Here is a 14,911-nt window from a genome sequence, read left to right on the forward strand (position 1 = left end):
CCAGCACAGAAAGCACTTTCACCTACCTGAGAGTACTGAGGGTCTCTTCATAGTTGATGTCTGCAGGGCTGAGAGCTGCAATCATTGCCGTGCGCGAGTTTCCGCCTGCGAGACAGAAGATGTTATTAGAGTCCTTCCCAGTCTTTGTTTTCTTTTATTAAGTTTGTTTACTTACTTGCTGCTATTTGTTGATTATTTTTTCATATATTTCTCTGTTAATGTCAAATTCAGTTTATTTCAGATTTAGTTTTTTTTGCATCACATTTTCTGGTTTGCAAATGAATGAGTATTTGCTAAAAATGAGTATTTACTTTGTTATTTGTCTTATTTTCCCTGTGTTGGTTATATTGTGGGGTGGCACGGTGGCACAGTGGGTAGTGCTGCTGCCTCGCAGTTGGGAGATCTGGGGACCTGGGTTCGATTCCTGGGTCCTCCCTGCATGGAGTTTGCATGTTCTCCCCGTGTCTGCGTGGGTTTCCTCCGGGCGCTCCGGTTTCCTCCCACAGTCCAAAGACATGCAGGTTAGGTGGATTGGCGATTCTAAATTGGCCCTAGTGTGTGCTTGGTGTGTGGGTGTGTTTGTGTGTGTCCTGCGGTGGGTTGGCACCCTGCCCGGGATTGGTTCCTGCCTTGTGCCCTGTGTTGGCTGGGATTGGCTCCAGCAGACCCCCGTGACCCTGTGTTCGGATTCAGCGGGTTGGAAAATGGATGGATGGATGGATGGTTATATTGTGCCCAAGAGGGCAGGCCCTAAACGCCCCTGAGGCACTGTAACTGTGGGGTGACCCTCAACCTACAGTATATAAGTTTGAGATGCTCTTATTTCTGGATTTTAGATTTGTAAGCTCTAATTTTTGATTCTTTGGTCTATGGACGTATGGCTCATTTCTACTAATGTTCTTTGGATTCTCGATTTGGTTTTGGAACTTCAAGTTTAATTTTTTGAGGCAACAATCTATATTTTGTTGTTGTGATTTAAATTTTTTGCTAATAATAATTATTATTAGCTGTTGTGATGGACGACCGGCTACAGACTCCGGTCGCCACCCCCAGGCCGCCAGGAGGAGCCCTCCGGACAGCATGATCGTGCCCAGAGTTCCAGCAGGGCCTCATGGACTTTGTAGTTTATATACACAGCCTTGCTGGATACCTTGGGGACCACCGGGAGTCGCTGTAGGGGGGCTAGTGGGCTCTTATGTGCCCTATAACCTGGGAGTGCGTCATCATCACGTGACAGGAAGGAACGACGTGCTCCCGGGCTGAAGAAAGGACTGTTTACCCTGACCTGGAGGGAATAAGGACTTGTGGGTTTGGCCAGGAACCACTTCCGGGTCAGGGGATATAAAAGGATTGTGGGCGAGGAGGATTGGTGTTAGTATATGAGTAGTGTAGTGTGGAGAGTGCTTTGTGCACGTGACAACAAAATATATAGTTGTTATACTTTTACCTGGTGTTGAGAGTGGTACCTGAGGGTTCAAGAGGTGGACAAAGCCTCAATCTGTTACACTGTATTATTATTATATACAGTAATAATAATAATTAAGAAACCCTGTTTTGTTTCTGTATGTCAGAGATTTGTTGGTTCCCATCTCCCTTTCAGTATTTGTGAGCTTGACCTTTTTGAGTGCAGGCCACAAGCCTGTTTAAGAGTTCAGAGCCAGGCCTATTTCAGACCTTCTTTTTTAATTTTAGCAACTAGTTTTGCAGGTGAAGCCTTTTACTTAAGTTTGTGAGCCCTGCACATTACAATGGAAGATGGGACTGACAAGTAGTCTGATGATTTCAAACAAACAAACATGAAGGTTAAGCTGGAAAACCTTCGCAGGAATGCACTTCCATCTTACAATAATACTGTGGAATTCATTTTTTTTGTTTTGTTTTTAAGGCCTAGCCTGGTTCCAGGACTAGGTCCTAGAGCAACTGATGGTTTTGCGTCTCATGCCATTCTAACAGTTCATCTAAACTACCAGTGCCACAGACAGCCATGGTGTCACGGGCCACTCTTTTTTCACCACCTCAGAGGATTTCACCTTTCTACATTGGTGCAAAACTCCTGATCACTCTTGTTGTTCTGTGCTAATCTGTTATCCCCCAAATGTCTTTGTCATCTGTCATTTTGTAGAACAAAACACATTTTTACACCATGAACATTATCTATAAATATCTTGCTTTGGAAGATTATATACTGTATCTATTGATATAATAATTAGCAGATGTTAGGCATCCTTTTATTATTGTTTAGCTTTTACTTTTCTTTGAACAAGCCCCAATGGGTGTGCCCTACACTCTTGTTAAAATACTTCGCTGTCGCTCATGTCCTGTATTTTCTGTAATATCAGATATCTCTAGAAGATCTTCAGTTTCTCTTATCTGAACAGCTCCCCACCCTTATGCTGTGCTGAAGCTGCCACCTCAGATTAAAGTCCTGCTATCAGACAAACAGCATTACCTACAGGGAATACCAGAAGATAAACTAATGTAAAAATATGCATGCTATAGCCAAAAAAAATACTTAAAGTACAGTAGATTTCAACAGGATCTGATTTGGCTAGCAAACAAAATGTGAAGTAGGCAAGTAAATTAACAAAAATAAATTTTACTGTGAACGTCAGTGGACCTAACAGTGTGCTTAGTCAGAAACAAACAGTTATGAGAAGTAAGAACTGCCTCTTTTAAGTCAAAAAGTAATAACTAACAATCCTCAGGCCCTCGCCAAGTCCTATAGTTAGACAACTAGAACCAAAAATGACAAACATCACAGATTTGAGGTATAACATAATCCATTCTATGCAAGTCATACAGCCAGACCCCGGAAGCCCCCTTTTGACAATTGTTCAATGGGTCCACAACAGAAGTGCAAACTCAAATGAGCTGCCATTACTCACCAAGATTCTCTTTCAGAAGCCAAGTCAACACAGAGTCTCGGTAAGGAATAAAGTCAGATTTCTTCTTTTTGGAGGATTGCTGAAAAGAAAGGATAGTGTCATTAGCTAGAACAGTTAGGCCACACCAAACCTGTGATCTCCATCTTGACTTCATGATCTGCTTCACATGAGCATCATATATGGATCTCATCTCAACAAGCTCAAACTAAGGCATACTCATGTTTAGACCCAAACATTGCTTATCTGCAACAAGGTGTCTGTCTCTTTTGCCCACACAATTTGGTTTTACCCCGATTCAGAAACTCCTAACGATGTATTTTTAAATGGCTGTCAGATACAGTATCTGTCCACTCAATATTTAGACTAACACAGTAGAATAAATGCTTGCTTAATCACCTAGTTTTGACCTAGTCTCTAAGAGTGCCAAAGTAACTGTGATAATTGTGAAAAATGAGAAAATAAATTTATCAGTATGGGAACCTCCACTTTTCTACAAAGGCTATCTTAAGTACAGCTCTTTTCTTTGAATCTCCACAGTAGTCCTTAGGCTATGGCCACATTACTGCATTTTCGATTAAAATGTAGACATTAGTGCTCAGCTTTTGTCATTTGTCTCCACACTACCCCAGCAACTGTAACCCCAAAAACAGACTTTTGAAAATGCTCTCCAGATCTGTATATTAATGCTGCAGTGTGGATGGATGAAAATGAACAGTTTTGAAAATACAGACTCTGATTGCACCCTGATTTCATTATGGTTATTACATGGCCTTTCCCTGACTGGATCCTGCACATTACATTTTTTTGGCCACTTGCACCACAACATGGGAGATCATAATTCTCTCATAGAAATGAGTGGCTTGCTCCCTACAGATAAGGTGTGAAGAGCTACCTCAAGTGGAGGAGATAACAGCACCTGAGGGTCTTGTTTATGAGAGGGCATTGATGTGATTGTGAGATTGACCAATAAATCGTTGCAGTGGCTGCAGTTTGCAAATGGTGTTCCAGACCAATAATGGTAAAGAGGGAGGTAAGTATTTCAATGAAGTTTTCAATTTACTGGTCAGTATACATATCCACTCTCACCTATTGTCACAGGCTATAGGTAAGAAATGAAAAACAGTATCCAGCAGTGTCTCTGGGTTTACAATATCTGATAAGAAGAGGACCTAAGCAGTACGGGAGGACCTCAGAGAACAATTGTTACTTCTCTGGATTAAGTAGTACTAGGGTGTTGTACCGTGTTAGCCATTATGAATGTAGAGAAAAGCCAAGCAAAATGACACCTTTTATTGGCTAACTAAAAAGATTACAATATGCAAGCTTTCAAGGCAACTCAGGCCCCTTCTTCAGGTAAGATGTAATTCTCTGGATTAAGGTAAACTAGATGATGTGGTCTAGGCATGTAGTGACAATGCCTCTGGGCACCTTATTCAGGAAGTTTACCTGGAAAATTAGGCTCTGTGAATTCTTTAGAAGAAGTTGATGAAGATGTTGTGGCCAGACCTATCTTATTTAACATGTTGCCACTGTCACCCTCATCTGGAAAAGCTGACAGACAGTGAACACTTGGAAGGGAAATGGATGCAGGCAGAGACAAATGAACAACTCTTAAGTGTCTTATTGTTTTTTGATTGGGTGGTGGGTTACAGTAATTCAATTCAATGTTTACCTGTGAAGTGCCAACAAATGAGATAGATAGATAGATAGATAGATAGATAGATAGATAGATAGATAGATAGATAGATAGATAGATAGATAGATAGATAGATAGATAGATAGATAGATAGATAGATAGATAGATAGATAGATAGATAGATAGATAGATAGATAGATAGATAGATAGATAGATAGATAGATAGATAGATAGATAGATAGATAGATAGATAGATAGATAGATAGATCTGTTATATTATATTACTAACCACTATTGACATTTTCATTTCAATCAGTTAAAGGACATAACTAACCCCAGCTTGCTTTCCAACATCTGAAGTAATTTCTCTGTTATCAGAAATCGCTTCAGCTTTCTGTTCTCTTGCCTGAAAACATGAATTGCCCTGTCAGGAATATGTGCTGTGGCCTATTTTGAATTCATTTTTTTTTTCATTTTTAGAATTTTTTTTCATATCCTTTATTTATTTTAAACTTTTGATGGTGACATTATGATGGCACCATTTTGTAGGAATTCTTGCCGGTTTTGCCTCCATTTTGTGATATTTTTGAGACCAAGTTGTTCACAGCCACTATTCCTGTTGCTAGTCACATGACGGTGCATGTCATCTTGTTTCACCTATAAAAGATGAAGGGACACAACTTCCCAGATCCTCATGCTGGACACTTTCTGAATAAAAACAATCTTCATGTTTGTTTAGGTTAGATGTAACTGCTTAAGGCACTGTTTGGATTCCTGGCTTTTTTTCTAGTTTTTGATTACAATTTAAGTTTTGTGCTCCTATTTTGCGACACAATTTTGTTTACTAATATGGAATTCGAACACTCATTTATTTCTTGACCATGTGTGTGTTTTCTCCCTTCACAATTCTTTCCATCTTCTGTTTTTTTTTCTTATCTTTAAACTGTATTTGCATATTCCAGCTGTTCAGACATCAGCCACAGATTTGCATACCGATGGCAGATATGTAAATATAAGTTAAGACACAGAGGTGACACATGGGAAGTATTAAAACAAATACAGCTTGGGAATTTATAAACATAATATTTGAATAATATGAAAGAGCTAAAATTTACTTTGGAAATACCATACAAGCTCTGATCTTGACGAAAGGGTTCACTGAATACAGGGATGCCAACTGCTGGCAGCGCCAATGGAGTATATTTGTTAAAGGATGGCTTTGACCAGCTGCAGTTGAACATGAGCCTGTGCATAAATACTAAAAATGCCTGCAATTTCACATGTGTGTGTTTTTTACATTTCTAAGTGACCACATCCTTACCAATGCAGAAAAAAGGATGGATATAAAACAAAAATACTAGTCAATGCCAATTAGCCCAGTTTTAAAGGCATAAACAACAATCCCTGAGGAAGCCTCACTAGACATGGTCATAGCAGATAGAGAGTTGTTAGACTGGGTCAAATACCAGAGGTAAGAATCAGTTTAGTGTGCCTTACGGTTTTTGCAAAAATACACATAAACATGTGGGTGAAGGTTTTTTTTGTTTTTTGTTTTTTTTAAATCTAAAAATCTGAACACAATGTTTTGTCACAATATTTACAGTGCCTTGTGAGAGTATTCATCTCCTTTGGTGTTTGTTCTGTTTTGTCAAATGACAATCTGAAATTAAAATGGATTTTCATTTAGATTTTTTGTAATGGACTTAACAATACATTCCAAATCGTTGAAGTGAACTGAAAATAAAATGCCTTGTATATATACATAATATATAACAAAGTAAAAACTGCAAATTGTGAGTGCTTATGTATTCATCCCCTTAGCTATCAGATTGCTACATAAGATCTGGTCCAAACAATTAACTTCAGAAGTCACATGATTAGTTGATCATGGTCCTCCTGTGTGCAATCAGTGTCACATGATCTGTCACATGATGTCTATATAAATAGACCTGGTCTGAAAGGCTCCTGTCTCTGCAACACCACTAAGCAAGCAACATAAAGACCAAGGTGCACTCCAAACAGGTCAGAGACAAAGTTGAGGAGAAGTACAGATCAGGGCTGAGTTATAAAAAAAATATCCCAGACTTTGAATATCCCATGGAGTAACACTACATCCATCATAACAAAATGGAAAGAATATGACACAACTACAAACCTGACAAGAGAAGGCTGCCCACCAAAACTCACAGATTAGTAAAGCAGGACATTAATCAGAGAAGCAACAAATACACTCAGTATAACACTGAAGAAGCTTCCAATGCAGGGATGGGAGTTTCTGTCCATAGGACCACTTTAAGCCACACATTTCACAGAATGGGGCTTTGTGGAAAAGTGGCCAGAAAAAAGCCTTTACTAAAAAAAAAAATAAGAAAACACGTTTGGAGTTTGCCCAACAGCAAACACATGGAAGAAAGTTCACTGGTCAGATGAGACAAAAACTGAACTTTTTGGCTATCGTGGTAAACACCACGGTGCACAAACCCAACACTTCCCATCTCCCCAAGAACACCATTCCCACAGTGAAACATGGTAGTGGCATCATCATGTTGTGGGAATGTTTTTCCATTGGCAGGGACTTGAAAGCTGGTCAGGATCGAAGGAAAGATGGATGACACTAAATGCAGAGCAATTCTTGAGGAAGATTTGTTTTAGTCTGCTACAGATTTGAGACTGGGGTGATTGATCACCTTCCAGCAGGACAAGGACCTTAAACATACTGCTAAAGCTACACTATAGTGATTTATAAAGAAACATTTAAATGTCTTAGAATGGCATAGTCAAAGCCCAGACCTCATTCTAATTGAGAATCTGTAGCATGAAGTGAAGATTGCTGTATACGAACACAACCCATCTAACTTGAAGGAGCTGGAGCGGTTTTGCCTTGAGGAATGGAGGAAAATCCCAGGGGGTAGACGTGATAAGCTAACAGAGACATACAGTCATATGAAAAAGTTTGGGAACCCCTCTTAATTCTTTGGATTTTTGTTTATCATTGGCTGAGCTTTCAAAGTAGCAACTTCCTTTTAATATATGACATGTCTTATTGAAACAGTAGTATTTCAGCAGTGACATTAAGTTTATTGGATTAACAGAAAATATGCAATATGCATCATAACAAAATTAGACAGGTGCATAAATTTGGGCACCCCAACAGAGATGTTACATCAATACTTAGCTGAGCCTCCTTTTGCAAATCTAACAGCCTCTAGACACCTCCTATAGCCTTTGATGAGTGTCTGGATTCTGGATGGAGGTATTTTTGACCATTCTTCCATACAAAATCTCTCCAGTTCAGTTAAATTTGATGGCTGCCGAGCATGGACAGCCTGCTTCAAATCATCCCATAGATTTTCGATGATATTCAAGTCAGGGGACCATGACGGCCATTCCAGAACATTGTACTTCTCCCTCTGCATGAATGCCTTTGTAGATTTCGAACTGTGTTTTGGGTCATTGTTTTGTTGGAATATCCAACCCCTGCGTAACTTCAACTTTGTGACTGATGCTTGAACATTATCCTGAAGAATTTGTTGATATTGGGTTGAATTCATCTGACCCTCGACTTTAACAAGGGCCCCAGTCCCTGAATTAGCCACACAGCCACACAACATGATGGAACCTCCACCAAATTTGACAGTAGGTAGCAGGTGTTTTTCTTGGAATGTGGTGTTCTTCTTCTGCCATGCAAACCGCTTTTTGTTATGACCAAATAACTCAATTTGTGTCTCATCAGTCCAAAGCAATTTGTTCCAAAATTAATCTGGCTTTTCTAAATGAGCATTTGCATACAACAAGCGACTCTGTTTGTGGTGTGAGTGCAGAAAGGGCTTCTTTCTCATCACTCTGCCATACAGATGTTTTTTGTGCAAATTGCGCTGAATTGTACAACGATATACAGTACAGATACACCATGTGCAGCAAGATGTTCTTGCAGGTCTTTGGAGGTGATCTGTGGGTTGACTGTAACAATTCTCACAATCCTGCACATATGCCCCTCCTGTATTTTTCTTGGCCTGCCAGACCTGTTGGGTTTAACAGCAACTGTGCCTGTGGCCTTCCATTTCCTGATTACATTCCTTACAGTTGAAACTGACAGTTTAAACCTCTGAGGTAGCTTTTTGTAGCCTTCCCCTAAACCATGATACTGAACAATCTTTGTTTTCAGATCTTTTGAGAGTTGCTTTGAGGATCCTATGCTGTCACTCTTCAGAGAAGAGTTAAAGGGAAGTACAACTTGCATTTGACCATCTTAAATACCTTTTCTCATGATTGGACACACCTGTCTACGAAGTTCAAGTCTTAACGAGCTAATCCAACCAATTTGGTGTTACAAGTAATCAGTATTGAGCAGTTACATGCATTCAAATCAGCAAAATTACAAGGGCACCCAAATTTTTGCACAGCCTGTTTTTCACATTTGATTTAATTTCATACAACTAAATACTGCTTCACTAAAAGTCTTTGTTCAGAAAACACCCCAGTACTCAGATGTTCCTAGGAAATGAAAGACATACCACTGTTATCTTTTTTGTTGAAAGAAGAGTAAATTATTATGTAGGCTGAGAGGGGTTCCCAAACTTTTTCATATGACTGTACCCTAAGAGATTTGGAGCTGTAATTGCAGCAAAGGGTGGCTCTGCAAAGTATCAACTTTGGTGGGATGAATACCTATGCACACTCATAAGTTTTGTATTTTTGTCTTAATTATTTTTTGTGTCACAATCAAAAATATTTTTGTCCTTCAAAGTAATAAGTATGTTGCTTAAATCAAATGGTGCCAACCCCCCAAAAATCCATTTTAATTCCAGGTTGTAATGCAACAAAACAGGACAAACTCCGAATACTTTCACAAGGCACTGTATAGTTTGCACATTTAATACAAAAAGCAATAACTAATACACCCATTGTTTCATAGTAACAACAATGACATCCCACTGGACTGAAGTTTTTGGTCTTTTTTCTAAGTATCTTTCATACAGACTGTAGTTTGTGGAGGTTAGCTGTGTAATTATCTGCAGCAGATTTCACTTTACATGGGTAAACATACATAACTGTATACTTTTTAATGTTGCAGTCTATTGTGTTGACGTGGTGGGCTGAGCAATTTTACCGAAACTGCTTTGGAATGTAATACTGTGATGTGGCTAAATGTAATCAATAAAATACTTGTAACATTAATATGAAATGAATGAAGTAACAGTTTAAAATATGAGATGACATGACTCTTGACTTGTTTTGTGCCCCATTCCCTTGCAATTTGGGAAAGACTACAAGTTTTTAGTTGTCCAGCCCTAAGCTATAAATGACCCGGTGCACATAAGCAATAACCTACCTTGTAATTTACTTCTTGATGTTTCTAGGACTGCCTATAAGGTGAAATTCCAGGCATTTTTAGCAATTTCACACTAAAAGCCCTTGCAAGTAAACTCCACTGCCAATCCCAGCAGTTTATGGGATGTGTCTTTTGTCAAAATCCCCTGCAAGTGCCACGGAGGGATAAAATGGAAGGTGCCAGGGAATGGACAGGCAGAAGCTGGATGCCAGGAGCAGTTTCATCCCCCATATGTTAAGTGGCAGGTCTGCTGGAAGCATCCCTGCTTGGACACCCACAGGGGTTCATGGGAATTGAAGTCTGGAAGTGCAGCCCTGTCAGGATCCCTGGGTGCCATAAGGGGGCGTTGTCAGGGGGAAGGCTACCCTGATTCTCAACCAACCTGAAAGTACTCCCCATAAGTCATGCCGCGTCACCAGAAGCTGTTCCAGGTTCAGTATGAAAGACACCCGCTGCCTTACCTTGAGGAGTCGGGAGGCAGTGGAAAAACTCAACTGGAGGTGGAAGGAGAGGAAAAGGTTTATTGTTTGTATAGTTTTTGGTTGTCTTTCATTGTGTTTAGTGCTTATTGGATTAAAACATCCATTATTTGAACTGTGTTGGACATTACTGGGTCTGGGGTTTGGAGCTCAGTGGTGTCCCTTACTGGTATATATATGATACAAAGAGGAGGGCAGCATTTCCTAGCATTTTCTAAAATACAGGGTGGCATACTTCAAAACAGGGATAACCTATAACAAAGCTACGTTAAAGCACATAGCACTATGGAAAAAAAAAACTACAGGTGGAAATGTTTATCCACTTCTGCTTTACTGTAAAAGCAAACAAGATTTTTTCATATTAATCAAAGGCAGCTTACAAGACCACAGCCATGTTATTTCTACTCTAAAAAGCCCAAGGCCATTGTCTCCTACTTCTCAGAAAAAAACAGTAAAGCAGCTGCAAGAGCACATCACTTTGATCACATCTGGTTTGAAGAGGTAACTGTTAGGGAGGCTAATTAAACGGTAAAGTGGTAGCCTTTGTGTGTTAGCTGTGGAAAAATGGGACATGTTCACCATGAGAATGTATCTAACCACTTTATTTTAATCATGTTAAAAAATACATCACTTGATAAAACACCTTGTTGCTGTGCACTGTGCAGTAAGATATACATGAAATAAACCTTCACTGAAAGCTGGTACAAGTGGGTTAACGGCTAATAAACACTGAAGCCACTTTTCTAATGAAAGCAGAGTACATATAAGCACTTTAAGATCTTCTACCAAATGCACATTTTTTAAAACATAAATTTAGAAGCTCTTTGCCAATTGACATTGTAGTTGTGATGCTTAAAACGTGACACATGCAGGGCAAAAAAAAACTAAAACAAATCTAACAACAACAAAATGGGAATGAGTATGAAGCAATCAAGAGGCAAATTAATGAAGCTCAATTCTGGAGCCTTAGGGTCACCTTTTAGAAAGCCAGAAGTCCTGCAGCTAAACGGCCGCCTTGGTACATAAAGAGATGGCTGTGTGCACAGTAATAGTGCATGTTATTCTACTGGTATACAATCCATCTCCACATAAAATGCCATAATAATCACCACAGAAATTAATACTAATACCACATAAAATACACGTTTAAGTTCTCCTGCGGATAAGTCGGGGCTTGATTCTTACAGTATAATTTCTGGTATTTTATAATTTCGGTCATATAAGTCGAATGCGGAAAACTCACGCTATTGGTCCAAAAGATTATGATATGCTAACGCTCACCTGAGAGGGTAACCACGGAGCACGCTGCCTTTTTTTTCTATGTGGGTGTGGCAATGCGCTGTATCAGCACGTGAGTTTCTAACCTCTCTCTCTCTCTCTATCTATCTATTGTGCCTATGTGACCACACGGTAACACCCGAACTATTCTAAAGCGGCGGTTGCACTGATTTGTATTTTTGTATCACACTCTCATACACCTTTATTGTAAGAGCATCCCTTATCTATGATGGAACATTTGATCAAAAGAAAATATGAAGCTGGTTTAAAATTAAAAGTCGTTGAAGTAGCGAAAGAAATTGGTACAACAAAATTCGATATCTCTGAGAAAGTGGTGTGAGATTGGAGGAGGCAAAAAGATGTAAAAAAAAGTTCAAGTGTCGTATTTTTGAACGAGTGTATAAATCGGGGTGGTGAAAAAAATTGGTAACCGCGCTGCTGCAACAAAACGTGATGTGTCTGAGAAACTGGTGCGAAATTGGAGGAGGCAAGAAGAAGTATATAAAAAAAATGTAAGTATTGCATTTTTGAATGGGCGTATAAGTTGGGGTCTGATTTTATGATCGATTTTTCGGGTTTCAAGACCCGACTTATACGCAAGTATATACTGTACTTCTTGCATGACTGAGATATTTCTAAAGCTTGTAGGCAATATAAAAGACTGAAACACTGGAAAAAAAGCACATAATCAAGCAGATTATTTTACAGCCTCTTTGTGAGCCCCTTAGTGCAATAAGCTGCTCACCTTCGCTTAGCTGCTTTTCTTGATCAGCAATGTTTCTAATCAAATTGACTTCACAAGCTATTATTTGCTCAGACATGGCTAATATACAGTTCACCTTACACTATAAGCAATGTGTAACGTCACTGAGGGATAGAAAGGACTCACCATCTCTGCCAGGGCGGAGATCACCTTGCCTAAAGTAGTCAAAGATTTGTTAATGTTGGCACCTTCCTACAAAAAACAAAAAACAAAAACAAAACAACGTCAAGTCCTTTCAAGCTCCTCATAGTACTTTGTACTACAGTTAATTATCTTTAGTGTTTTATATCTCATTGTAATCCTAATTACTCTCTAAAACTCTTTAGGATGATGTGAGGGGACCAACGTGAAACACCTTGCATTCGTGAGACTGCTGCATTCACAGCCCTCAAGCAGAGCAGAGGACTCTGTAAATTCTTGTCAAGATGCACACAGCCGCTGCTATGACACAAAAAGAGGGTGGACAATCCATGTGGATGAGACAGTTGTTGGGAGCAGCAAGTCATTGAGGAGAGAAACCTCTAGGTTTCTAACATGGTTTGCTGTTTAATTATTTATAGTCACAGACTTTTATATATTTTATTTACAATTGTTTTAAAGTTGAATAAATGCAACAAAATGTTTTTATTAAAGTCATCCTCTTTGCCATCAACTCACTGCTGCTTTCCCAACATTGTATGTAAATATGTTAAAAGGACAGATTTGGACATGTGTCCATCTCTCTCTGTCTTCTGTGTGATAGTGGGACACTTTCACATACACCGATCTCCAGGAGTGACTCTTGTGGGTGTAGCCTCAGGTAGTTTAATATTGAAAATGTCTCACCTTTAACCTCATGCCCTTTGCCCCTGAAGAATCTGCCCTTTCGCTTCCAGCTAAATCCACCAAGCTGATCTTGCTAACCTACAGGAGAAAGGGAGAAAAAAAGATGAGAAAATAAAATGAAAGGAAAGCTAAAAAAAAAAAAAAAAAAAACACAAAAAAGAAGCCAGGATACAGGAGAACGATATATATATATATTGGTTAAAACAGATCAGTTTAGATATATACATCAGTTCAAATACATACGTTCAGATATATATATTGGTTAAGATACATCCAAATTGTTTGGATATATACTGTACGTTGGTTCAGATGTATGCATCAGTTTGAATAGAACGGTTGGGATTTACGGGAAGGCACAGCGTCTCCGTTCCACTTCATCACTGCTTTAACATTGTTGTCATTATCGTACATGTTTTATACATGAGTCGGGGTGGGATTTAAATAACGAATGAAAAAAAAAGTTTTAGAGCATAAGAAGGGCATTTTTTCCCGTCCTCACCCCGAAACATTTCAGCAAGTCCTTCATATTTTATCACCTTTTACCACACTGAATGTTAGCTAATGTACCTTCTCAGTATCCAAGGTGGTCATACTGTCATGCCGCTTCTGTGTGAACACAATGGTGAAGACAGCGTGGGAGCGACTGCTGGTCTCATTCATGTTTGTGGCTGCCACTGTCCTAAAAGAAAGAAGCAGAAAAATGAGTGCAATGAAGAAGCACAAACAAAACTAGAAAGTTGTAAACAGCTTTTACTGAAGGCAGCAAACTCAGCTTGAGAAAACATTTAATATATAAAGCTGAGTGTGTGTTGTCCAGTGTGTAGTACTAGGGTGTTGTACCGTGTTAGCCATTATGGATGCAGTGAGCAAAATGACACCTTTTATTGGCTAATTAAAAAGATTACAAGATTCAAGCTTTCTGTGCAACTCAGGCCCCTTCACTGCCTGAAGAAAGGGCCTGAGTTGCCTCAAAAGCTTGTATACTGTAATCTTTTTAGTTAGCCAATAGAAGGTGTCATTTTGCTTGACTTCTCATTTGTCCAGTGTGCAAATCCACACCTTTGAACACTGCCATATTTTGCAAATATTCTCCATTTGGAAGAACAAAATCTGTGTTTTGCTCCAAAATTTAGCTGGTGCCTCACCCTAGGCAGCACCAATTGATGTATATAAAATATGTCTTGCATGAGGAGTATTTTTTTTTACTGTATTTTCGTCAACAGTTCTGAGGAGCCATGCAAGTACAAAGTTCAATGTAATGAGCACACATTACAAAAAACTGGAGTTCATCTTCCCAGATCCCAGTAACAACCAGCTACCCCAACTTGTGAATAATAAATGACACAAGCACATTCACTTTATTCACATGGATTGTAAATATGACTCTTAAAGAACATGCTATTTCTCACAACACCTATCCCTCTTGCCACAAAACAACATTCTCCTTCTTAGCAGATCCCACATACTTCAGCATATGCCCAAAGCATCAGAACAGAAACATTCATTGGCCTTGCATGTACACTGACCTGGCCTTGTTGCCAGAGTCCATGAGGTCCGCAATGTCACAGAATGTGGTGACTGCCAGCTTGGACAAATCTTCGACATATGGGCCCATGATGGGGTGCTCACGCACACGCAAGTTGCCGCGACTCTTGGGATTCAAAAGGTCCCGCACCCGTTCACAGTAAATCTCCATGTAGGAAACCTGCAAAC

The 14,911-nt window shown here is 39.4% G+C and overlaps 1 protein-coding gene across 2 annotated transcripts in view; it reads right to left on the reverse strand.

The window, feature by feature from the left end:
- Positions 1-14,911, reverse strand: part of LOC114648868 (kinesin-like protein KIF1C) — a 109,718-nt gene that overhangs the window by 47,709 nt on the left and 47,098 nt on the right. For both annotated transcript variants that reach the window (XR_007934313.1, XM_028798152.2), the window contains exons 5-10: positions 14,725-14,903; positions 13,766-13,877; positions 13,199-13,276; positions 12,500-12,565; positions 2,886-2,964; positions 27-105 (exon numbers count right to left, since the gene is read on the reverse strand). Coding sequence is in view for 1 of the 2 variants with exons in the window: in XM_028798152.2 (XP_028653985.1) it covers positions 27-105; positions 2,886-2,964; positions 12,500-12,565; positions 13,199-13,276; positions 13,766-13,877; positions 14,725-14,903 (593 nt within the window). In the remaining variant the exon portion in view is untranslated. The remainder of the gene's footprint in view (positions 1-26; positions 106-2,885; positions 2,965-12,499; positions 12,566-13,198; positions 13,277-13,765; positions 13,878-14,724; positions 14,904-14,911) is intronic.

The sequence above is a fragment of the Erpetoichthys calabaricus genome, chromosome 3, assembly GCF_900747795.2.
Source record: "Erpetoichthys calabaricus chromosome 3, fErpCal1.3, whole genome shotgun sequence".
NCBI lineage: Eukaryota > Metazoa > Chordata > Cladistia > Polypteriformes > Polypteridae > Erpetoichthys > Erpetoichthys calabaricus.